The sequence below is a fragment of the Stigmatopora argus genome, chromosome 16 (genome assembly GCF_051989625.1).
Source record: "Stigmatopora argus isolate UIUO_Sarg chromosome 16, RoL_Sarg_1.0, whole genome shotgun sequence".
Lineage (NCBI taxonomy): Eukaryota > Metazoa > Chordata > Actinopteri > Syngnathiformes > Syngnathidae > Stigmatopora > Stigmatopora argus.
This window is the reverse complement of record NC_135402.1, coordinates 3,084,521-3,109,959: the sequence shown is the minus strand read 5'-3', so window position 1 is coordinate 3,109,959 and position 25,439 is coordinate 3,084,521. Positions and strand designations below refer to the sequence as shown.

Sequence of the window (25,439 nt, the reverse complement as noted above, 5' to 3'; positions counted from 1 at the left end):
GCAAAAAACTATCCAAATTTGAAGCTTGTTCTTTTTCTTGGTCACCTATGAGCGTATTACGTACTTTTTTTTTTTTGCAATACCACACCTTTTATTTCTTTACTGCCAAATAATACTCTTTCGTTATTTGCTCAAACTTTCTATAAGCATGGAGTTGTTTGTTTGTTTAAAGATGCAGCTTCATTTCCCCTATTTTCAGATCTTCAATTTGTCTTGGTTTCATCCCATTGTTATCTTAGATCTTGAATATGAATGTGTTCAGTCATACAATTTGCAAAATGTGGTTTCAAGAATGGCCCAGCCCAGCCCGGCCGGCTCCTTGCTGCCTTCTTTTCCTCTCCTGTTCCTTTGTTGGCTGTATTATTGAGGAATTGTATGTACATAATAGCTCGGTATGGATGTTCCAATGCTGCTGAAAGGAATTACGCTGTTTACGAGGCAAATAAAGGTGGCGTTGACTCTTTTGAATTCTTTTCAAGGTTTTTTTTCTGTGTCTCATCTCATTTACTGAACCACTTTATCCTCATTCGGGTCACAGGGGGTGCTGGAGCCTATCCCAGCTGACTCCCAGCTCACACCCATAGCTAGGGGCAATTTAGTGTCCAATCAGCCTACCAGTCATGTCTTTGGTATGTGGGAGGAAACCAGAGTACCCAGAGGAAACCCACCCAGGCCCGAGGAGAGCATGTAAACTCCACACAGGTGGACGTGACCTGGATTTGAACCCAGGACCCCAGAATCATGAGGCCAATGTGCTAACCACTCACTCCACTGGGCCGCCTGGTTTTATTTGTGTTATAGTGTACGTATTATTGAGTCATTTTTATTACCTTTAATGGATTTTGATCATTTATAATAGCTTCCAAAATTTCATCTTTCATCTCATTTTCCGCTTATCCGAAGTCGGGTCACGTTGGGCAGCAACCCAAACTTCCCTCTCCCCAGCCACTTCATCCAGCTCTTCCGGGAGGACCACAAGGCGGTCCTGGGCGTGTCGGAGGTCAGCCCCGCAGCCTCTTCCCTAGGGAGGCGTCCAGGGGGCATCCTGATCAGATCCCTGAGCCAACTCATCTGGCTCCTCTCGATCCGGAGGAGGTGAGGGTGGAAAACGTAGATCAACCGGTAAATTGAGAGTCTTGTCTTTTGGGTGAGCTCCTTCTTCACCACGACAGAACGATGCACAGTCCGCATCACTGCAGACGCCGCACCGATCCGCCTGTCGATCTACCGCTCCATTCCTCCCTCATTCGTTAACAAGACCCCAAGATACTTCAACTCCTCCACCTGGGGAAGGACCTGGTCTCCGACCCAGAGAAGGCACGCCACCTTTCTCCTACTGAGGACCATGGTCTCAGATTTAGAGGTGCTGATTCTCACCAGCTGGAGATCACGGTCTGATGACGCCAACAAAACCACATCATCTGCAAAAAGCAGGGATCCTGAGCCCACCAAACCGGACCCCCTCAGCGCCACGGCTGCGCCTAGATATTCTGTTCATAAAAGTTATGAACAGAATCGGTGACATAAGGCAGCCCTGGCGGAGTCCTACCCCCCACTGGACGGATCAGACTAACTGCTGGCTACATGGACTACGTGGGCTGCAAGACACCGGTCATATAGAGACCGGACCCCGGGTATCAGGGGTTCTGGAACCCCATACTCCCAGAGTACCCCCCCACAAGACTCCCCGGGGGACATGGTCTATTCCAAGTCCACAAAGCACATGTAGACTGCTTGGTCGAACCCCCATGCCAAGTAACCCAGCCAAATTGGATTGGACGTTTATCACCGTCCATGGCAGTGATATTGAACATTCTGTCAACGGCAGTGAATGAATCAAGGGTTACAAGCAACAAAATAATCCAGATGTATGTGGATATTTCAAAAATAAAAAATAGAATTATTGAGAAGAAGCTGTTGATAAAATTTTATTTTTCAACATCCATCCCCTCGCCGGAAGTGATGACAATCAGTGGTTGCTGGAAGAAACATGTGCTACTTTTTGTGTCGTGTCTGACTGAGAATGACAACAATTTTCGGCATAGGAAAGTGTATATTTCTATTATGTACCATTTTATGATTTGAAATGTTGCCGTTTAGTGAATTTAGTCTCTGTTACAGTATTTTGCTATTGTTGGACAATAGCAGCATAGAAAATCAGTCTTTTCCGGCTCTAAGAAAAGTTGCGCTGCGTTTTTCCGTAAATTCATGACAATTCCAACTTTATATATGTGAATATTTACTAGTTGCGGCACAACGGTCGTCAAATATTACATTGCTATAAACTACAATGTTCTCATTAAAAACAACTTCCGCTCTTTTTACTTTATGTTCAAATTCTACCCGGAAGTTGTCTATGTTGTGCCGCCATTTCCGGCTTTGTGGTAATGTCAATTGTGCCCGCCAAGCTTTGACAGACGACCGCTGCTCGGTCTTTTCGTTCCCCTCTTTGCGGTTACCACGAAGGACTTTGGGGTCACCAAACAATAAAAAAATCATGTCTTCAACCCCGAAGAGGCCGCGCTCTGACCCTATCAACGACTCCACCGAGACGAGAATTAAGAGAATTTCCATTGAAGGGAACATTGGTGAGTAGGGTTAAATTCTGTGCTGTGTGAACATTTTAACAAACGGCCGCGGTATAAATGATATTCTCCTTAATACGTACTTATAGTTAGCTATATTGACAAATTGTTTGTGTCTGTAAATATAAACTGCGCCATTCTTGGCTATGCTAAGATAGAGAAAAAGACACCGTTAACGTGTTTATTTATATGAATGGCGCATTGTCCTCGTTAAATTGTGCGGCATGTCTTTGAAGTTTTTTTTTTTAATTTGGTGGCGGGGTCGGGCTCTTTACAGCGGCGGGAAAATCAACGTTCGTCCGCCTGCTGGAGCAGGAGTCTTCTGACTGGGAGGTAGTACCCGAACCCATCGCCAGGTGGTGCAACGTGAAAACCAACGGCGGCGACTTTGAGGTGAAATCAGTGTCCAAATGCCTATTCGCTGTTTTCCTGATTTATTGACGTTTATTTGACTCCACCATTCCTCATTTACACACTTATTATCCCTCATGGCATCTATGTTGAGTTCAGAACCTTCCGAGTTTCAAGTGCTAATGTAAGAAGCATAAACTCTGCAATGCACGGTGACTAACGTTGCAGTGTTCACTGATTAAATAAAAGAAAAACTTGCCTGTCATTAATGTGTTACTGGAAAAGCACAGCGATTCCACATTGTAACTAAAATAACATTTATTTTTAGCATCAATGATTTTACGTACAACAGGAAAATCTTGCTTCAAGTTAGTCATTAGTTGTGTGTAAACTAGATAATATTTGTGACGGTTAAAGACAAATGGTGCGTTTTACGCTTACTTTTAGCAAAATTGGACCAAATATACTTTCTCAAAAGAAGTTGTTCCGTAGTTACGTGGACAGAAAAATTCTTTGGGGGATTAGATGACGTGGACAAGGATACATCATGAGTGGGAGCATCTTTCTCTGAATTTAGAATGCAGCTGCTGTAGACTGTCCATATGTCTACTGTACATCAATGCTCGCTCTTTAATGACTCCGTTCAAATGCGCCATTCAACATTCCAACAGAGAAATGAGCCCCACTTACAGCAGGACACATTTGTGCATGGAATCATACAATGTAATTTTTTTTATTTAAGCATAGGCTACGTGGTCTAAAAATAAAATCACCCAAATTTCAATCGAATCTAATGCAAAAGATCAAGAAAGAGTTCTTTTTAAATGCTGAAGAAATGTAACTACCATTTCTATCATAGAATTAAAGTGCTTAACTTCTGTCGTGTATCAAATTATTTATATCACCCTCTTTGGCCAAAATGCAAAGGAAGAAATGGTAATTAATTTTTGGAGTGATTCATTCCTATTTTCTCCTGTGCATTCAAGAAAGTCCTATTTTGTCTCTTGTTTTCTACTTTTAAATTAATGTAAAAAAATTAAACTATCTCAAAAATGGTTCCTAGATCAACAATTTCTTTAAATATGTTCATTAAAATACTTCTTAATTACTGGTGCGACTTGTACGGCCATATTAACATTGTTTTTCCGCCCATCAGGAGCTGACGACGTCACAGCACAGCGGTGGAAACGTGCTGAAAATGATGTACGACAAGCCCGACCGTTGGGCGTACACCTTCCAGAGTTACGCTTGCATCAGTCGCGTACGCGCCCAGATACGCTCGGCCAACGGGAAGTTGCGAGAGGCCGAGAACCCTGTTCAGTTCTTCGAGCGGTCCATCTACAGCGACCGGTACCACGGGATAATGATCGCACGCAGATATATAAAAGCAGGGCTAATTTGAACTCTAAATAACGTCCCTTAGGTACATCTTCGCCGCCAACCTCTACGAGAACGAGTGCATGAACGACACCGAGTGGGCCCTCTACCAGGACTGGCACAGCTGGCTGCACGGTCAGTTCGGCCGCCACATCGAGCTGGATGGGATCATCTATTTAAGGGTCCCGCCGGAGGTAGGTAGATATCGTGTTGAATCTAGGGATGTCCGATCACGTTTTTTTTTGCATGTCAGTTTTATGATGGGGAGCTATTTTTTGTTTCTATTTATGTAGAAGTGCATGGAGAGGCTGCACGTGCGAGGCCGAGCGGAAGAGCAGGAAATCCCTTTGGAGTATCTGGAGAAGCTCCATGTCAAACATGAGAGCTGGTTGCAACACAAGTCCTTGACGTGAGAACACCCTCCTAATGGCCTAATATTGTAAATGGTAATATTGTAACAATAACAATTCATATAAATCAGGTGCTGAGAAAAAAATATATACAAAGCGATAAACCCTGGGTGTCATAAACATTTTTACATGTTCTATAGAGACAAACATTTAAAAAAAGAGAAGAAAAAACAGCCCATTAAGGCTCAGGGCCTAGAGCACGTGTCAAAGTGGTGGCCCGGGGGCCAAACCTGGCCCACCGCATCATTTTGTGTGGCCCGGGAAAGTAAATCATGAGTGCTGACTTTCTGTTTTAGGATCAAATTAAAATGAAGAGTATAGATGTAAATTAAATTTTCTGATTTTCCCCCTTTAAATCAATAATTGTAATTTTTTAATCATTTTTTTCTGTTTTTAGTTCAAAAATCATTTTGTAGAATCTAAACATATATTTAAAAAAAAAAAGCTAAAATAAACATTGTCTTAGATCTATAAAAAACTGAATATTCAGGGCTTTTGATCCAGTTCTTTTAATCCATTTACAAAAAAAATATCTAAATATTATATCTAAAATGGTCCGGCCCACGTGAAATCAAGTTGACGTTAAAGCGGCCCGCGAACCAACCCGAGTCTGACACCCTTGGCCTAGAGGGTTAACGTTTACCGTATATTTTACATCATAAAACAAAAAGTATATTAGAAAGTAAGTAGGAATACAATCAGTGTTTGTATATTTCTCTTGGCGAACATGTTTTCAAGTTGACTTAAAGCTCTATGATGCCACAGTACAGAATTTGAGTACCTGGCAGACGTGCCGGTGCTGACGTTGGACGCCACAGAAGACTTTAAAAGTAGCCAGGACAAGTGCGGCGACATGATGGAGAAGGTGAGGAAGGCGCCGAAAGGCCTCACAAAGCATCCATTTACAAGTCATGTTGCTCAGTGTCCACACTTTTGATACATTTTCCTGCTTCACTCGTAGAGAATGCATTGAAACTTCAAAATTGTTGTCGCCCGCTATGCGTACACGTGCAAATTTTGCCAAAAAGTATCCAACTTGGTGCTTGAACCCAAAGTGTAATCTGTGTATTCCAGGTGAAAGAATTCCTGAGTGCTTTATGAGGGATCGCAGATAAGGCAAGGTTGCAACAAGCTTTTATTTTTGTTACTTTTTTGTTGTTTGTTTGTTTTTAACAATGAGATTCATGTATTTATTTTTTTAATGTGTGGCTTGCAGACTGTAATAAACTTGTGTGGACTAAAATCTTCCATTGTTTTTCAACACGAGGCTCCTCACAATAATTCTTGCTGAGGAGTGGGATTTATTTTGATATTATTTATGTAGGTAGAAGTTCATCTTTTTAAGCTGGTAAGTAAAAAAAAAAAATCTTCAAAAATGTATAAAAATAAAAGCACACTGGTTATGTCTTGTTTAGCACACTAAAGTTTATTTTTTCTCTAAAGTATTTAAGTCATTGCCTAACAATAGATGTCCAATTCATTCAAACTGGCAGCACTCGCTGCATGCTCATCTTCGAATGCCATTGACGTCACAAGACGTCCAATTTATTTGGACTGATTTTTGTCTCTTCGTCCGCCTCCTCACAGTCAAAACGAATTGGACATCTATCGCCGTCTCGGCAACCATTTTTTTGTTAAAAGAAAGCACCATCTGGAGTACCTATGTTTAGTTGACAGAGGTGTGTTTGTGTGCGTGTCTAGGTGGGGGAGTGACTTGGGCGCCGCCCACTTCTCGTGACGTCACCCAGGAGGGAGGGATGACACTTGAATGCGCAAAGGAGACACCAGCAGCGCCTAGAACACGCGGACGAAACTTTTCCGTCCCACATTGTCCTCCGCCGAGCGCGATGACAGCCGGACGCCACCTGTGAGACCCCGATCCAGCACCCCCGCCAAGCAAACCGGCTCGGACGCGCTCCTCCAGCCGCCCCGCAGGCAGTCACTGCCGCTCGGCTACACATCTGCTTGTCGTCCGCCCCCCACCGAAACCCGAGCAAGACGCGAGCATGAGTTCAGAGAAGAAGTAAGTCAAACTTGAGAAAAGTTTCATTAACTACAACTTTTTTTCCCCGCATTGTTTTTCCAAAGCGATATACTTGTTCATATTGTTGACATGGATTTAAAGGAGCCGCTAATCGGGTTTGCGATGAGCTGTCCGCGTCCATTAAGTCGCGCGCGCGCGTATGCGCGTGTGTGTGTTGGGGTTTGCGTACACGATGTCCGGGGCGTCCCCCCTTTCCCGGAAGAAAATCGGGGTCGTTTCGGGAGGGGCTTTTGTCACTTTCAACCACGTGTCGCTCTTGACAAACTGATTCCTGAGTGTTGTATTAAAAACAAAACACTAATATTACTACTACTACTACAGTACTACTAGTGATAAATGTCGATTTTTTTACTAGTACACGTTAAACCCATCAGTAGTTAGAATTGGGTAATAACATTTATGTAGTTACTTTCTGAAGAAAAATGTAGTCCCAAAAGTAATCTATTACCACACTACTCGCGTACTTTGCTGCGCTTCATTTAAAAAAAATGTATTAGTACTTTTCCTCTCTATTCTACATTAGATTGATTTTAGATCCAATCAGCTACAAAAGTAATCTATTACCACACTACTCGCGTACTTTGCTACGCTTCATTTAAAAAAAATGTATTAGTACTTACGTTTCCTCTCTCTTCTACATTAGATTGATTTTAGATCCAATCAGCTATATGTGTCAAGTGAAATGAAAATAGAGGTTAAGCCTGAATTCGAAAAAAAGCCCCAACATTAAAGGCACGTACACTAAGACGCTAAATGCTGACACCACGTTGGAGGAGAAAGGTTGGACAAGGGTGTGAAGGGACACTTCCATACTCCCGAGGAATCAAACACAAAGATGTGAATCATACGTGTACGCTACGTTTATTTTATTTTTTTCCCACAGATGGCCAGTGGCTCTACCAGTTTAACCAACACAACTTGGTAACAATAATTGAACGACAGCTTTTTGCCAATCAGCTGCCAAACCATAGACTATTTGAATTGGACATCTTTCACAGTCAATGAGACATTTTCCAAACCCAAACTGTTTTCCCCTTTTGACTCTTTCAGATCCAAGCAACTTTTCTACTTGTTACCACTGGTCGCTACAAAAAATGCTACTATGCGTGCGACTAGTTGCGCCGGTTGTCTGTGTTATGCCATCTCTCATCCATGAGACGATGATGATGATTTGACGAGGAAGAAGAGGTCACCCAGAATTAAGATAAGATCAAAGGGAGATTTGCGCACTCTCGTTGGATCTTATCAGTGTTGTGCTTGTCAAATGCAAGAGTTGCTTTGTGAGAGAAGTCTCTTTGCGTACGTTCCTTTCTGTTTCCTTGTGTGTGTATTTTTCCGTTTGCGGGTTCTTCCACGTGTGCATGTTTGCAGGTCCCACAGCGGAACTTTGCGCTTTCCTTAAAGTCTGCAACCTGAGCCTCACACGGGCCCCGATGGTCCTGTAGTTTTCGCAAGAACCGATGGAGGCCGTATGGGTGGCACTAAGTGTCTCCTTCCTGAGTTTGTTTATAAGCCTTTAAAAGTCTTAACAGGCCCACTTGACGACTGTGAAGCTCATCACAGTCATGGACTTGGTCATCATTTTAATATTATTATTTTAACAGTATTTGTAGGCGATGAGGGTGAAACCAAAATCTGATTATCAAGTTCCTGCTTGCCTGTCATTTTCTATTTTGATACATTCCTTTAATATTATATTATTTATGTATATCCACTTGTATTTTGTATCAGTTCATTTTTTAATATTAAAACAAAAAACGTTAAATTGTGAAAATATTTGTATTTTTCTAAGGATTCAATGTTCATTATTGTTATGATCTACAATGTATACTGCTTAAAACCCTTTAAATGTTTTAAACTTCATTTACAATGTTTTTTAGAAAATTAGGAGAATATTAGTTTTTTAGCCTGGAAAGCACACGGGTTTGATTTTGCAACACCATGTTTTATTTCATTGTTTTTGTTTTCAGAGTGGAGGACGAGGCCGTTCTCGACCGAGGGGCGTCTTCCGTCAAGCACGTGTGCGACGAAGAGGAAGTGGAAGGTGAGCGCTTCCCGTAAAAAAACCAAACCAAAAAAAAAACAAGCTTCAAATCCACTAGACCAGTCCAAATCTCTCCTTTAAGCTTCTTGCGCGGGCCATTTTCATCATTTTCCGCGAGCCAATAAAAACTGGGCAGCGGGTCATTGTTTATTTATTGTTCTTTAACTGGCCGTCCGATTTGGCAGGTCACCACACGGTATACATCGGCGTCCACGTCCCCAAAAGCTTCCACCGGCGTAGACGCCACCGCCGCAAGTCCAGCCACAAAGAGAGACGAGAACGCCCCGAGCACGGCGCCGAGGGTTACAAGTCGGATGGCGAAAATGTGGACGACACCAACAGCGGTCTCCTCAAACCACTCAGTGAGTCCTTTACAATTCTCTCTCCGGCCTTCCATATTACAGATTGCGATTCAGAGCAAATCCACTCTTAACACACCTCAGACAGGAAGATAATCTTCCGGTGTAATCTTGTAAGACATAAAATGATGTAGCGTTTGACGTCCACTGTGTGGAAAGGGAATAATCGAGGAGGGGGGGGGGGGGGGGGAGAACCGTATTGGCTTTATGTAACCATTGGCAAAAGACAAGTCCGTCTAAAAATGTTTCAATTTGCCTCTATCTGCTCCACCTTGGAAAAACTGACCAATAATATCACAATAAGAAGTGCGTCAGAGCGTGCCAGATGGGGTCCGTCTTTGTAAAGATTAGTGCAATGACACTGGTGTTAATCTGAGATTGACAAAATACTCGTTTTTTTTTTCTTGTGTACTTTTTAAAGCACCTTTTTAAATGCAAAATGACGTAGTGAGGGTTTGGGGATGAGAAATAATCTGCTTGTTGATGTCATGTCTTGATAGCATCACCTAAAGCAGGAAATTAGAAAAAAAATATACAGGAAGTGTTTTAAAAAAAATATTGTATGTCAATATTCGGGAGTTTTTACAACACTGTAATTTCAGATTATGACTTCGGAATGTCTGCTATCTCTTTTTGCACCACTTAGTTTCCTGGGGTCACGTCCTTAATGATTGCACCTATTTATTTGAGGACGTGACCTCGTTTTTTTCTGGTCTCGGCTGTTGGACCGGCTACAAGAGATTGGGATATGCTCAACAAGAAAACTCTGTGGTGAATGTTTGTTTTACCTTCATCTAAAACCTTTAGATAGTATCTTGTTTCCATCTTGGGCCTTTCAAAGATTTTATTTTTTGGTTCCTGTATCTCATAGGGACCTACATGTGACCATTTATTGTTATTCGTTGGGAGCTCATACCGAGACGGACACATTTTGAAGGGCTTGTTTCTGTCAGAATTTCCATAAACTTTGTGGTGACCTGCAAATGTATTGCATTTATTGGGATATCCTTTACGGTCAGCGAGTCCCTATTTTGGCGAGTCAGGTCTCAATCGTGAGCGCTACACTGTACTTCGAGTCACATAAAAGACTCCCTGTACCTTTTTATTTGGGACTTCAGTTCTACCTTGTAGTCTCACGCTGCTAAATTAAACCCAGGTATCCTGAGTTGGGATTAAAAGATCAGTTTGGAGCCTCTTGCGACTTCGCTGTTGCGCAACTTTCCAGGAAGACTTGCTCCTCGGGCTAATACTCGTGGTGCTGCGTCAGTGAACAAGTTTGCGGATGACGGCTAATCAATCGCGAGGACAAAAAAAACGGCACGTGACGGAGGCTGTTAGTCAACCGTCACTTTGACAGGCGACATGCCCTCGTTTGCGTCAGAACATTATTTCTTCTTAGATCAAAGTAAACATCGGAAGTTCCCCAGCATTATGTTTGACACTGACTGTCTCTGTCAATAAAGCTTTTGGAATGATTTAAATGGGATCTGACTCAACGATTTACATAGTCAGCACATGTCAACCGTTTGGATTGGCTGAAAATAGTCTCTGTACGTGTGAAATAAAGTTGGGGGCAATCTTTTTTTTCTTTTCTCGTTGTACTGTGTCAAAATAAATGACCGTATTTGGGAATTCTACTCTTCTCAAGCAAACCCGAATGACAGTATATTTGGATTCAATCCGGAGGAAATGAAACCAGGAAATATGGCAGAATGTGATGGGCTATTGCAGGGGTAGGGAACCTATGGCTCGGGAGCCATATGTGGCTCTTTCCATGGGTGCATATGGCTTTCCATTAACCTGTGAGGTAAAATATGGAAATCAGTGGTGAGAGAGCTGAGTCCCGAACATACTAATAAGAGAATCACTGTGGCGTTGACACTACCTCTACCACCACTTTAATCATAATTTAGTTTTTTCTCTTTTGGATGCATAGTATCATTGATACTGGTTTATTAGAAACAGCATAACAATGTTGTCAAAATAATTCATTGACTTTTGGTACTTTAAAAGTGGTAAAATTACAAAAAAAAAATCACACTTTCATGTGTTTTTACTTTTCAATTCTGAGAATGGCTCTCAAGAAATAACTTTAGAAAATATGAATTGTTTATGGCTCGCTCTGTCAAAAAGGTTCCCGACCCCTGGGCTATTGGAACGGGGGAAAAAAATGATCGACCAAATCCTGCATAGTGTTGTCTGTCTTTACCCCCAGGTCCTACCTTATCGGTTACTTGTCCTTCTCAAGACACCCCTGACAAAAAATCTCATGACCATAAATATGAATCACAGTGACTGTGTAACTGTACAGCTGCTTGGAAATCTCGTGCGGAACCCCTGCACATTCCCCCGACGCTCCATCTCATGATGGCGCCGTAGATAGAAAATCTCAATGTGTTTTCCCCTTGTCTCCAGTTTCCCCGGCGGAGAGGATCCGCTTCATCCTGGGCGAGGAGGACGACGGACCCCCTCCCCCTCAGCTCTTCACCGAGCTGGACGAGCTGCTGGCGGTGGACGGGCAGGAGATGGAGTGGAAGGAGACGGCCAGGTATCGCGTATCCCGGATGCCCTCGCCGCTGAAGCGTGAGGTTTCGGTTCGCGTTTTGGCATAAAGCGCCGCCGCCGGGGCGGTTTCGCCAGCCTTAATAAATTATAATTGCAGGAGGGTGGACTACCGCTCTGTTCTTATCAGATCAATCCCAATGGAACCTGCTCCGTGGGAGCAGGAAGGGACAGAAACTCCCAGCAGTGCTGAAAGTCCTCACACTGTAAAAAAAAGCTGTTAAAAGTGGACCTGCTCATTCATTTGACTAAGAACATTGTTACTTTAAATCACCATGACTTGACCAAGTCAAAGGAAATGTAGTTACCCAAAAACCTCAATCAAGTACTAGTCATAAAGTATCTACTGTGAAAACTACTCAAGTAGCTGCTTATCATTTCTGATTTATTTTCTAAACAGTGCTGTTTTTTTTCCTCAACTCCAAATGAGCGGTTTTTATGCTACTATAACCTATTACATGGCCATATTAGGTCAAGGGAAAAAATGGAAAAACCCTCGAATTCCCACTGGAAAAATACATTGTCAAGAATCAAGCAAGATAGAGCAAAAGTTTCACGCCACAACCCACGTTCCTCATAAGACGGCACGCGGTGGCCAGCGAAATCCGACGCCCTCTGGGAAATCCCATCCCACTCGGAGTCTGGGGAGAATGGCGCTATTGTGGCGTTGATATCTGAGGCAGGACTATCATAGACAATCTTTGTTGTCCGTGTGAGCAAAAACATGAAGGCGTCTTTCACGTTTAATTATTTTTTTCCCAACAATTACGTTTTTTTTTAAACTACGCTGTCATTTATATCAAGGACGACAAGTGCTATGCTAACATCACCATGTACACCCCCACAGGTGGATCAAATTTGAGGAGAAGGTGGAAAAGGGCGGTGAGCGCTGGAGCAAACCCCACGTCGCCACGCTGTCGCTACACAGCTTGATGGAGCTGAAGACGTGCATCGAGAAGGGCACCATCATGTTGGATCTGGAGGCTTCCACGCTGCCGCAAGTCGTCGGTAATCCGCGTGACACCGAGCGGTCCCCGTCGGCGCGAGCCGAGCTCGTTTAAACCGCCTCGCTTTGGTTTGTCTTCCCGCAGAAATGGTGACCGACAGCCAGATCGAAAGCGGGCAGTTGAAGGCAGACCTGAAAGAGAAGGTCATGTACACGCTGCTGCGCAAGCATCGCCACCAGACCAAGAAGTCCAACTTGCGCTCGCTCGCCGACATCGGCAAGAGCGTCTCCAGCGCCAGCCGGCTGTTTTCCAGCCAGGAAAATGGTACGACTCAAGCGAGATGCTTTTTGGCACGCCTTATCAATCTAAACTTTCCATTCTCTACTTGTACTTTCCGTTCTATTTGAACTACTTTTCCCTTCTCTTTGGATTCTCTGGCTTCTCTCTGGCTTCCTGCGCTCTGTTAAAGCACGCAACCTGACTGAACCCCCGGTGCCTTGTTTATCCCCTCACGAGCCAGAAGACCCCTGTGAGGTGCTAAGGAGCACCAGCATGGGATACCTCTTGAGTAAGTGAGGTGGTGGAGTTATAGCACTGCATCCCGTTTTTAGGTTTTTAGTCAATCAATGCGCAACTTCATCGCTTTGTGTGCATCTAGCAGCCTCGTAATGGCCGCTCAAGTTCATTAGACAAAGATAACCCGAGCCATTAACCAGGTCAATCCTGTTGCCCAACGCCCAACTCTCGAACCATTCCCTTGATATGACCCCCAAATTCATAAACCTTATTTAATTGTCATTATTCGATCTCCCTGTATCATGCCGTTGAGCCAAACATAGTGACGCATCTGTTACCATTGTTTGGTACTCCATCTTAATATGGTTTATAGTCCCTGAGAGGCCCGTTTAGTATAAAACTCTTCACTCTACAACCAACTCCTAACCCCAAATAGTACTGACAAACCACAGACCTTTTGATCCTCATGATAACTCTTTGTAGAAGACAGAACCTTATTACGAACAAAGTCTTTGTTCACTTACTCTCCCCTAAAGCTGACACCTTTCTCCATGACATCCACATTTTGGAGGGATTAGGGAGTCATGAGATTTTTTTATCCAGCTTTGACTGGCTCTAGTCTTCTGGGAAGACAAGATTTTGGCGATCTTTGTCCGCTCGTCCAGAATTGACGCACCTGTCGAGCACCTCGTCTTATCCCGATCGTTTGCAGAAATTTCACAACATTCCGAGGCTCGTTGAATGCATTACTTAGAATCTTGGACTTGTACGATGAATAACCACGCCATGAATGAGTGAGTGCCTGGCGTCCGTCCCAGGAGGCTTTAATCCTCGCTGTATTTAGCCCAGGTTTCTGTCTGGCTCATCCACTTTGCTACCGCTATATTCTCCATTCTTTCCTTGTATTTCGTTTCTCTTAATGACATCTTACGTTTTTGGTTTGCCTTCGGTATCATAACAGCCATTTTCCTGGCCTTTCTGCAGGCAGTCCCACCACAACGCATCGCACCCTTACCTCCAACAGCCTGAGTGACTTCTCAGACAAACCAGAGAAGGATCAGGTACAATGTCACATGGACTTGTGTTTTCCAAAAGCGTCTTTTTTTTGTTTCAATGTCATCTTAAAAGTTTGCGACTGGTTCCAAGACCAACAAGCTGTCGTGAAAGCCTCTTGTACATTTTTGAAAATAAATCTTCAGGCCAGCCAGGTCTGCTCGACCCAAAAATAAACAGATTCTGTCCCCCAGAATTTCCATTTACAGAAAACGAGCAGCAAATTCATCGTGTCAAGGCCGGGCTACTTTGCCCACGCGCTTATCTTTACTTTGGATGGCGATAAAAGTGTTGTCATCACATTTCTCGAGTGGCTTTTTAGTGAGCGCAATTCCCCCAAAGTGTGCTTTTAACGTAATACACCTTCTTCCGACTCAACTCGATCCAATTTTTTTTCACGCACTGGTCTGCTCAGCTGAAAAACAAGTTCATGAAGAAGCTTCCTCGCGATGCCGAGGCGTCCAACGTGCTGGTGGGAGAGGTGGACTTCCTGGAGACCCCGTTTGTGGCGTTTGTCCGCCTGCAGCACGCCGTCATGCTAGGAGCCCTCACAGAGGTCCCTGTTCCTACCAGGTACAAAAAAAATTAACACCCGAATACAATCCTTGGCTAAAATGATGTGGATGTTCTTTTTGTGCCATGGTTCTAAAAGTGAAAACACAGAGCTATGATGGGATTTGAAAAAATGCTCGTTTCAACTTTCTGGTTTTAACAAACGCAAAATGAAAAGGACTCAGATGACTAGTTTTTTGTTATGTGTATTTTTCTTCCTTTCTGTATAATAACCAACAGATTGGTCTTTCACCAAAGCTGATGATATTATAGTTTTTGCCAGGGGTTGAGGTGCCAAAATGCTAACGCTAATTGCTAATGGCAATGTTCTTTGGTAGGTTCCTCTTTGTGCTCCTGGGTCCCAGAGGGAAAGCCAAGTCTTATCATGAGATTGGAAGAGCCATCGCGACCCTGATGTCGGACGAGGTTAGTACATGTTGCTAATTGATCATATTAATTATACAGTAATCCCCCCGATTATTGCGATTTTTTTAAAAGTTGTTTTATGATTCCTTGGGGTTCTGTTTTAAAAGCATAAATTGTAGTGTTTTGGAATACTAGAATGAAGTTTTTATATATTTTTAAAAAAATATAAAAAGTGAAAACAAAAAGCAATGCTACAACCATTAATGCCCCTAAAAATGTCATTGGGAATAAGCGTAAAAAGTTTACTTGATTTTGCACCCTTTCAGTTCTTACGTTCTCGTCTACAGTACGTAGGACTTTTGCTCTTCCCAGAATGCAACCTGTGTCAACATGGCAGCGCAGGAAATGCTTTTCCAGGATTTCCTCAAGTTAAACTTTACCCCAGAGACACGTCAGGGCTCGATTACATGCGCTCGCTGGACCACAACCCTCCCTCATGCACACACTGTACTACTGTGCCACACTGAGTGACAAGTTAACAGCTTGGTTTCTCCACGTAATGGGACTTTGTACATTTGTTTGTCTTTGTTTGCCAGGTGTTCCACGACATCGCCTACAAGGCCAAGGACCGACAGGACCTCCTGGCCGGCATCGAGGAGTTCCTGGATGAAGTCATCGTGCTACCCCCTGGCGAATGGGACCCCGACATCAGGATAGAACCGCCCAAGTCGCTGCCATCCTCCGACAAAAGGTCGCCGCTGGTTCACAATTCGCAATGACATTTCACTTATCGTGCTATTCCTCTTTTGTTTTAAACCAAATTATATCTGCTCTGCAGAAAGAACCATTATGCCGGCTTGGAGCCCCCGCCCATGAACGGCGATGCCCCCCACGACGCGGGTCAAGGCGGGGGAGGAGGTCACCAGGTCGGCGAGGAGCTCCAGTGCACCAGAAAGTAAAGAATCAATATTTTCTAGCTCAGAAAAGTCGCGCAATGGGTTGTTGACCAAAGCCTTTGGCCAGGTTCTGCGGCGGCTTGGTGCTGGATGTCAAACGGAAGCTGCCCTTCTACGCCAGCGATTTCTATGACGCTTTGCACATCCAGTCCTTGTCCACCATCTTGTTCATCTACCTGGGCACCGTCACAAATGCCATCACCTTTGGGGGGCTGCTGGGGGACGCCACTAACAACATGCAGGTAACATATCGTGGTCAACAAAAATTCTGACATTATTTAGTGGGTACTGCAGACTTTTGAGGTATTTTAATGGTTATTAATTTATTAGATTTGCTCTCACAACAAGGAAACATGCTCAGAAACGGCATGTATTAGTATTATCTATGTGCAGTATTTGAAGGGTGGGGCTTAAAATGTCCAGGATAAGCACAGTTAGTACCCAAAACAAACACAAACCTTAACGGACAGAAAAATAAACAGGCACAGTAAAAACAACAAAAATGACTCCACAGACAGAGACAAACAATAATAAAAAGAATTGAACTACTAAACTGAAATAACCCCCCCCCCCCACACACACACACCAGCAGACCAATAAAACAGTGACTCACACAGATAGAGGCATGCAAAAAGTACACCGACACCCAGAAAAATGCACAACAATACACAAAGAAGTACACACGAGAGCCTTGGCACCGTCTTGTTGACCTTGGGGGGTGGATTTTTTTTCTTGCTATCTGCGCGAAAGCGGCACAAAGATCAACTTTGCCGCACAAAGTCTCTTCCGGTGGACATTAACTGTAACTGCATCACTTCATTCAGTATTGAATGAGACTTGTAGGTTAGTTTCTAAAGTAGGCGTGTCATAGTGGTCTTGGAAATATTTTCAGTTTGACACCTGCGTTTTGAAAGGAATTCAATGGAAATAGTCATTTGAAAATTGCAAAATGCTAGATTTTATTAGAATTTCTACTTGACTAACGTCAAACGAAGCCTGCGAGAAACGCAGAGTCATGCGTGGCATCCTAGCGGCTTCTGACGAGATGCACGTTGGGGGGATTTGAGCTGCCCGTAAATAACCGCAGATCCAGATTACCCGTCACGGCCGCGCGTTTTCGTTGACCTCTACACGCACCAGCGCATTTTAAGTGAGCGGAGGGAATCCTCGAGCCGACTTGTTCTTTTTCTTTATCTTCACTCAGGCAAAAAAAAAAGGTCTGCTTTTGGCTCCTTCTCGGGAAACATTGATACACATTAGTGTGTAGGGAGAGCGGACACAAGTTTAACACAAACAAGCCTGTCCTGATTGGCCGGCTTTGCAGCCTCAACTGTGTGGGAATATGCAACTTTTTGTTGAGCTAGCAAAGTTTACAGTTTTTTTTTTACCAGCCCCATTTGTGAAGATTTTCCTTTTTCTTTTTAACACTGCAATTTATAAAAAATAAACAAAAATTCAAATGTATATTTTTTACAATGTAAGGGTTTATTTTTAACCCCACAAAAAATATAGAATTATTTTGTTTCGTCTTTCTATAACACTTTGAGTCATGTAGGCCACAATATTAACATTTTTTGCAATTATATATATTTTAAATAAAACATTATTTTTGCATGTATATTTTTATTTATTAACATTATTTAAGTATTAACAAAATAAAATTTAAATTAATACAAATAAATACACTGGTTGGAGTCCCCAATAATACACTAAAGTTGATTTATTTTGATTTTTTTCCCCCTCATCCTGCCATTAGCAAGGGGAAATATAAAAGGGCTATTTCTTTGAATTTGCAATTAACTATAATGATATGTTTATCTCTTTTTTTTTGGTTGTGGTTATCAGGGTGTGTTGGAGAGTTTCTTGGGCACGGCTCTGACGGGCTCGGTGTTCTGCCTGCTGGCAGGTCAGCCGCTCACCATCCTCAGCAGCACCGGCCCCGTTCTGGTTTTCGAGAGGCTCCTCTTCAACTTCAGCAAGTCAGTTTTCACATTTTACTTTCTTCGTACAATGACACTTTGTGGCTGCATTAAAATGGCACTCTGCTGCACTCATAGCATATAAAGTCGACGATTGTTTCCATAGCAACACAGCCTCGATTAATACGTGCCGCCCTTCTAATGTTACATGTTCCGTTTGCCCGTCTGTCTTCTTCCATGATGAATAATTGAAGCCTGGGAAATTTGGCATTGTGGATGAAAAAAAAAATGGCACTCATTTAAATAGATAAAAAAACTGGAATAATAATGACCCTTGAAAAAATGGTTTCCTATTGCCAACGAGTTAAAACAGAAAATAAATCCATCCATTTAAAAAAAAGACCTTTCAAATCTTTCCCAACCACTTCCGAATGGATCCGTTGACGTAATTTCTCTGCGCGACGGGTAGGGACAACAGCTTGGACTACCTGGAGTTCCGTCTGTGGATCGGCTTGTGGTCGGGGGTGTTCTGCCTGATGCTGGTGGCCACCGATGCCAGCTTCCTGGTGCAGTACTTCACGCGCTTCACCGAGGAAGGCTTCTCGGCCCTCATCAGCTTCATCTTCATCTACGACGCCTTCAAGAAGATGAGCAAGCTGGCGCACCACAACCCCATCAACGCGGACTACAACTACGACCTGGCCACGCAGTACGACTGCAGCTGCGAGCCCGGTGAGTGTCATTCGCACCCGCAAAGGTGATGATGTGGTTCGATGCAATTTACTTGAACTGCAATTGAATTCAATCTATTGAAGATGGCACATAACCATGACATTCTGATTCCATTTCACTCACAGTGATATATCTATATGATTGAATCTGGCCTGCACAAGAAGCTTAAATCCAGCCTGCAGTTCTCACTTTCAACACTAGATGAAGCATACTTTTGCTCAAGGCTCAAAACCTGACTTTTTGATATCAATGTAGGAAATTGTGTGGAAAACTGCGATCTTATTTCCTATTTCTTTCTATTCACCTCTAAATCATAGCAATGCCTAACAAACGCTTCACTCCAAGTCGTCATTCCCAAAACGATTGTATCATTTAATCGGCAGACAGAGCACGTTTTTTCAATCCACAACAAATTATTGACTCACAAACCCCCGACGCTTGCCACCCGCGCACTCGCAACGGGAGCGCCAACCCCTTTCAATGTTATCAGCCGGAGCCGGCATCCCGCTCGCTCTTTGTACGACTTGGAGAGAAGATAAGAAGCGATAGAGCCGGCGTTAGCTTGCCGATATGCCAGCTTCTTGTCTTATCGTTGTCGACCTGATTTTTATGCTTGCTTTTGTTTTGTTTCCTCCCTCCAAGGCAACAACAGCGACCTCCACGACGTCGCCGCCTGGACGAACCGTTCCGACCTGGTACGCCACGCGACCTTTGACGTCTGCGAGACTTTCGACGCTCCCCGTTTTTAGCTTCCGTTTTTTTTTCTTCCCCCCGACAGTCGGAGAACGCCACTTGGGCGTCCCTGAGCCGTAGCCAGTGCGTCACGTACGGCGGGCACCTGGTTGGCGACGCCTGCCGCTACGTGCCTGACATTACCCTCATGTCCTTCATCTTGTTCTTTGGGACCTACACTTGCTCCATGGCGCTCAAGAAGTTCAAGACCAGTCGCTTCTTTCCCACCAAAGTGAGTGTTGTACTGCAGACTTTTTTTTTTGCCTTTCCGTTGCCCCCCCAAAAAATGAAGGGGGAGCAGATGAAAGGTCTAGGTCACGTGTGTCAAAGTGGCGGCCCGGGGGCCAAATCTGGCCCGCCGCATCATTTTGTGTGGCCCGGGAAAGTAAATCATGAGTGCCGACTTTCTGTTTTAGGATCAAAATGAAATGAAGAGTATAGATGTATATTACATTTCCAGATTTTCCCCCTTTTGAATCAATAATTGTAATTTTTTAATCCATTTTTTCTGTGTTTTTAGTTAAAAAATCATTTTGTAAAATCTAAAAATCTATAAAGCTAAAATAAACATTGTTTTAGATCCATAAAAAACTGAATATTCAGGGCTTTTAATCCATTTATTAAAAAAAATCTAAATATTATATCTAAAATGGTCCGGCCCACATGAAATCGAGTTGACGTTAATGCGGCCCGCGAACCAACCCGAGTGTGACACGCCTGGTCTAGGTGGACTCGATTCAAATGTTCTCGGTCCATTTTCCAGGTGAGGAAGTTGATCAGCGACTTTGCCATCATCCTGGCCATCCTTCTCTTCTGCGGCGTGGATGCTTTGGTGGGCGTGGCCACTCCCAAGCTCATAGTGCCAAGCGAATTCAAGGTAGGATAATTTGGACACCCCGGGGTCAAAGTTTGGTCCCGTCGTTTGCTCTCACCGTGGATTGTTTTTTTTTCTCTCCCCGTAGCCCACTAGTCCAGAACGAGGTTGGTTCATCCCCCCGTTGGGGGGAAACCCCTGGTGGGTGTACCTGGCCTCCGCGCTCCCTGCCCTGCTGGTCACCATCCTGATCTTCATGGACCAGCAGATCACAGCCGTCATCGTCAACAGGAAGGAGCACAAGCTCAAGGCGAGAGCGTCCAACTGTCGCCTCCCCTCCGGTCTGGGTCCGAGCGCTTCTGCTCTTTCAGAAAGGGGCGGGCTACCACTTGGACCTGTTCTGGGTGGCGGTGCTGATGATAGTCTGCTCCTTCATGGGCCTCCCCTGGTACGTGGCCGCCACCGTCATCTCCATCGCGCACATCGACTCGCTCAAGATGGAGACTGAGACGTCGGCGCCCGGGGAGATGCCCAAGTTCCTCGGCGTCAGGTGGGGTGTCCTTGCGAGGGTGGTCCTTGCATGCCATTCGTGGGCTCGTCTGTTGTTGTTTTTGTTCAGGGAGCAAACATTCATTGCTTGTCTGGTTTTTGTTCAGGGAGCAGAGGGTCACCGGCATCATCGTTTTCATCCTGACTGGACTTTCCGTCTTAATGGCTCCCGTCCTCAAGGTAGGCTCAGGAAGTTGTCCATGATTCCATTCGAAATGTTCAACTCGGGACGAATCCGTCATCATTTCCAATCCATAGTCATTATGAGAATTTCAAGGTTGTGCTATTTTGCCCTCTAGCGGACAGTGTGGCGAAACGTAACACTGGCGCATGCGCATTTATGGGGAAACTTATTGTTATTACTCAACCATTCTAGTTGTTTTTTTTATTTCATCGGCCCTCTATTTAATTCGGGTGACAATTAGTAAATGAATAATCCAAATATAATGGATAAATACTTCCCATAGCGCGTCGGCCTCACAGTGGGAGACTTGGGTTCAAATCCAGGTCAGTCCACCTGTGTAGTGTTTGCATGTTCTCCCCATGCCTGCGTGGGTTTTCTCCGAGTACTCCGGTGTCCTCCCACATTCCAAAGACATGTTTGGTAGGCTGATTGGACACTCAAAATTGCCCTTAGGCATGAGTGAGCATGATTTTAATTACCACAACACGTTAGCTGAATCTACCACTGTGCCTGAAAGGCTCGGATTAAATGTCAACCAATAAAACGGATCCAAGAATACCCGCCTTTTCAAGAGTTTCCTAAGCCCCAGGGTGTAATTCCAGAACGTTCGGAGAAAAGCTGCTTGACGACTATTTTTAAATGGAGCCGTGTTGCTAAAAAAAGCTTTTTTTAAAATGAAGCCATCTGTTTTGATAATCTTGAGCATGAAATTGGATTTGTATGTTTTTCGCAGTTCATTCCCATGCCCGTGCTGTACGGCGTCTTCCTTTACATGGGCGTGGCCTCCCTCAATGGCGTCCAGGTGAGTCGGAAGCAGTACTAATTAACTAACATTAGCGGTTGTGTATTTTTTATGGGTGTATTTATTAAAAGCTCATTAACGACACGTTTGTGGTCAGTTCATGGATCGTCTGCAGCTGCTGCTGATGCCGGCCAAGCACCAGCCGGACCTCATCTACCTTCGCCACGTGCCTCAGCGGCGTATCCACCTCTTCACCTTCATCCAAGCCGTGTGCCTGGCCCTCCTCTGGGTGCTCAAGTCCACCGTGGCCGCCATCATCTTCCCCGTCATGGTGGGTCCTTGTCTGGGTGAACGTGACGGTACTCGGCCGTTTGGTCGCCCGGAAGGTTATTTATAATTACCATTTAAAATTGTTGCTCAAATTCCCTAAATACAAACTGCGAATTATTATTTAGTCATACTTAATGCCCTATTAATTATTAGGCTAAAGAAAAGCTCCAAATTTCCCGGACTTTTATTGTGTTTTGTTGGAGAACTTGTTAAGACCCTGACTGACGTACCTTCCTAAGGGGACAACGGATGTACATACAAACTCTTCTACACTCACACGTCCGCTCAGTGAAACTGCTCAGGGCCATTGTTGGCTTTTATTCATGCGTAGAGCGGGTTGTTTTGGTCGCCGGACTTTTGGTCGCCGGACTTTTGGTCGCCGGACTTTTGGTCGCCGGACTTTTGGTCGCCGGACGTTTGGTCGCCGGTTGTTTGGCTCATGTCCCCCTCCCTCCTTCAGATCTTAGCCCTGGTGGCCGTGCGCAAGGCCATGGACTACCTGTTCTCCCAGCACGACCTGAGCTACCTGGACGACGTCATCCCCGAGAAGGACAAAAAGAAGAAGGAGGACGAAAAGAAGAAGAAGCACAAGAAGAAAGGCAGTATCGACTCGGAAAACGACTTTGTACGTGGCACTTTTTTTTTCTTCGCCCAGTCCGACCTCTCTAGTCTGTGGCGTGGTTAATGTTCTCCCTCCCTTGTCCTCCTCGTACTCCTCCTCCTCCTCCTCCTCTTCCTTCTCCGGCAGTCCGACTATCCCTACCATGACAATATTCCCAGTATAAAAATCTCCATGGATATGATGGAGCAGGAGCCCATGTTAGGGCAGAAGTCTTTGGCCAGTGAGTACTCGCCTCTTGCTTCTTGCTGCTTCATGCTCCGTTTTCAAACTCGTTCTCCCACCAAAAGTAGAATTTTCAACCCTTCTCGTGTAGAACCTCCAGTTTTAGCAATGATTAACCAATATTGATACATATTTAAGGAGCACTGCCGGCTTTTGAGTCATTTAGTTGTGCCCTATAATGCCGAAAATACATGTACATGTACAGTGGTACCTCGACATACAATCTTAATCTGTTCTGGGACTGAGATCGTATGTCGAGCTTTTCGTAACTCGAGCGGACGTTTCCCATTGAAATGAACTAAAAACAAATTAATTGGTTCCAACCCTCTGTAAAAACACCAAAAACAGGATATTGAATTGGAAAAAAATGTTTTATTTCTTCTAATTTGCCATCTATTAACAAAGTAACACATAACTAGTGGTTTAATAGTAATAAAATGTGTTTAATAGAAGTAAAATTAGACGCATTTTGCGGAGGGTAGAGACAGCGACATACACACAAATGTCCTCACAATAGGATAACGCACCACCACTTGCCAACGAGGCAAAGCTAACAGGCTAAGGAAGGAATAACTACCCTACCCACGTATTGATTGTGGGTAATGAAGTTTTATTCTGAGAAAGGGTGCCATTGGCTATCGGTGTTGTGTGCACGAGTATACTTCATTACCCAGAAAGCCCTCTTTTTTTCCCGCGCATGCGCGTTGTGCGTTTTCTGGTCCATGTGTAGCGGAAACTCGTCTGAATAAATCGTTCGGTGCTCGTAGATATCTGTTATACACGAAAGAGATGCGGCAAAAAAAGACAGTGCGCTACAATGATAAACAGCCTTTCATGTCATGGCCACCTGGCTTGGTCGCAACTTGAAATTTTGATTGTATCTCGGGCGAATTATTCGATCAAATTTTTCACCGTACCTCGAGCATGTCGTAGGTAGAAGCTGATCGTAGGTCGAGGTACCACTGTATATATATATATATATCTATCTATATATAAACTATGGTATTGAGTTGCATTATTTTCTTGCGCCTTTGTAGGAGATGCATCGCAGACTTTCCTTAATCCCCATTCGCCGTGCTGAACACCGCCTGCAGTCGTCCACGGTGGCCGAGTACGTGAGTTCCCGCCCCGTTCGCCCTGAAATGTAAACATTTTTTAAATTTTGTTTTTTTCTTCACCAGTCTGGAGAGAGGCGCCTACTCCAAAGCGTCGCCGACGGACGGCAACGTGGAGGAGCACCATGTTTTGTGGAGAAAATCCTCTGAAACGGACCTGTGAAAAGATTTTTTATTTTATTTTTTAAATTTTTACTCTCCTTAGAACTGGTTTGAAATATTCCTTTACAATCAGAAATGGCTGGATTTATTTTGTATTCTTATGACAAAGCCTTGTGCAATTTTCTTCAGTTTTAATATTCCTAATAGCATACAATTTGACAAAAATGATCATTTATTCATAGTCATCATGAGCCTGAATTTTTCCTTCTTAATTTTCTAATCAATTGATATATTTTTATAGCATTAAAGATGAAATTAAAAATCATGTTTTAGTTGCATAGACTGCGATGGACATCCAATAGATGACTGACCTCTATCGCTGTCAATGGCAACTAAAAAATAGAACAAAAATATGACTTTTTTACTGGCTAGTTTTTGAAAAAAAAATATACATATATATATAAATATATATATAATTATAATGACAAGATTTTGAATCATGAGTGCATTTCATCTAACATCTACCTGACTATTTTTAATCTATAATTTAATTATCATATCATTTAACCTGCAAAACCAATTTAACACCCTTTTTTATCCTCCAATAATATTTTCACAGTTCAATCAAATCTTCCTCCCTCGTATTTATTTCTCCACTTAAATACATTTTCTCTCTCCGACGTATGATTTATTTTTGTCTTATTAATAACGTAGTTCTACCTCTAATTACTCTGTAGGTGCCAGACATTTGTCATCATGTGCAATTATGTTTGTGATCAAAACACCGACACGGCATCCATCTCAAAATCATTTTTTTTTCTTCCGAAGTTATTTTTTTACTTCATTTTGTTTTCTCTTTGAAATGTGATCCTTTGAATTCATCTTTTATTCTTTGTAAATCCGAAACCAACATGGCGGTGACAATCTATGCAACAAATTTGATGCGCACGACGATTGTTGTTTAGATGTTTTTAGCGCAAATCAAAAATCAACATATTATTTCACGTGTTTTAATGTCCGCATCAACATCTTTTTACATAATGTCTTTTGTGCGAGTGTATTTTATTATTTTTCACAAGTTTAGACAATTTTATACATGCACCTTATGGGTTGAATATTATCGGAATAATCCAAACAGAAGAAACCTTTTTTATGGTGGTGTGTTTTTGAATGAGCAAATTAAAAACTAAATTATTTGTAAATAAGGGCCTAATGTTTCTGTCTTTTCCTCAATTTTGAGTTGAGTTTCTAAAT

The 25,439-nt window shown here is 43.4% G+C and overlaps 2 protein-coding genes across 4 annotated transcripts; both read left to right on the top strand.

Moving 5' to 3' along the window:
- The first annotated feature begins 1,970 nt into the window (after positions 1 to 1,970).
- dck (deoxycytidine kinase) lies at positions 1,971 to 5,966 on the top strand. Its single transcript, XM_077623086.1, has 7 exons — positions 1,971 to 2,588; positions 2,863 to 2,978; positions 4,093 to 4,286; positions 4,360 to 4,507; positions 4,607 to 4,722; positions 5,489 to 5,588; positions 5,798 to 5,966. The coding sequence occupies exons 1-7, from the start codon at positions 2,291 to 2,293 to the stop codon at positions 5,822 to 5,824; spliced, it is 999 nt and encodes a 332-aa protein (XP_077479212.1). The 5' UTR covers positions 1,971 to 2,290; the 3' UTR covers positions 5,825 to 5,966.
- Positions 5,967 to 6,123: 157 nt separating this feature from the next.
- LOC144091058 (electrogenic sodium bicarbonate cotransporter 1-like) lies at positions 6,124 to 25,392 on the top strand. 3 transcript variants are annotated; one of them, XM_077623077.1, is made up of 26 exons: positions 6,124 to 6,746; positions 8,738 to 8,811; positions 8,997 to 9,173; positions 11,586 to 11,718; positions 12,580 to 12,740; positions 12,824 to 13,003; positions 14,180 to 14,256; positions 14,664 to 14,821; positions 15,139 to 15,226; positions 15,763 to 15,917; positions 16,005 to 16,121; positions 16,190 to 16,364; positions 17,968 to 18,101; positions 18,511 to 18,773; positions 19,416 to 19,468; positions 19,552 to 19,737; positions 20,269 to 20,382; positions 20,468 to 20,629; positions 20,691 to 20,869; positions 20,976 to 21,048; positions 21,786 to 21,854; positions 21,952 to 22,125; positions 22,585 to 22,749; positions 22,873 to 22,966; positions 24,006 to 24,079; positions 24,150 to 25,392. In XM_077623077.1, exons 1-25 carry the CDS (start codon positions 6,730 to 6,732, stop codon positions 24,047 to 24,049), a joined length of 3,222 nt encoding a protein of 1,073 aa, XP_077479203.1. In that variant the 5' UTR covers positions 6,124 to 6,729; the 3' UTR covers positions 24,050 to 24,079; positions 24,150 to 25,392. The 3 variants fall into 3 exon arrangements, with proteins under 3 accessions (XP_077479203.1, XP_077479200.1, XP_077479201.1); XM_077623074.1 differs by lacking the exon at positions 22,873 to 22,966 and adding an exon at positions 13,149 to 13,247 and having other exon boundaries at positions 19,401 to 19,468; XM_077623075.1 differs by lacking the exon at positions 22,873 to 22,966 and having other exon boundaries at positions 19,401 to 19,468.
- Positions 25,393 to 25,439: the final 47 nt, after the last annotated feature.

Coding starts and splice junctions, on each gene's coding strand:
- dck (XM_077623086.1), top strand. CDS start 2,291: ATGTTCTCATTAAAAACAACTTCCGCTCTTTTTACTTTATGTTCAAAT. Junction 2,589..2,862: donor TTCCATTGAAGGGAACATTG/GTGAGTAGGGTT, acceptor GGCTCTTTACAG/CGGCGGGAAAATCAACGTTC. Junction 5,589..5,797: donor GCGGCGACATGATGGAGAAG/GTGAGGAAGGCG, acceptor TGTGTATTCCAG/GTGAAAGAATTCCTGAGTGC.
- LOC144091058 (XM_077623074.1), top strand. Junction 13,004..13,148: donor GTTTTCCAGCCAGGAAAATG/GTACGACTCAAG, acceptor GCTCTGTTAAAG/CACGCAACCTGACTGAACCC. Junction 19,738..20,268: donor GTCGCTTCTTTCCCACCAAA/GTGAGTGTTGTA, acceptor TCCATTTTCCAG/GTGAGGAAGTTGATCAGCGA.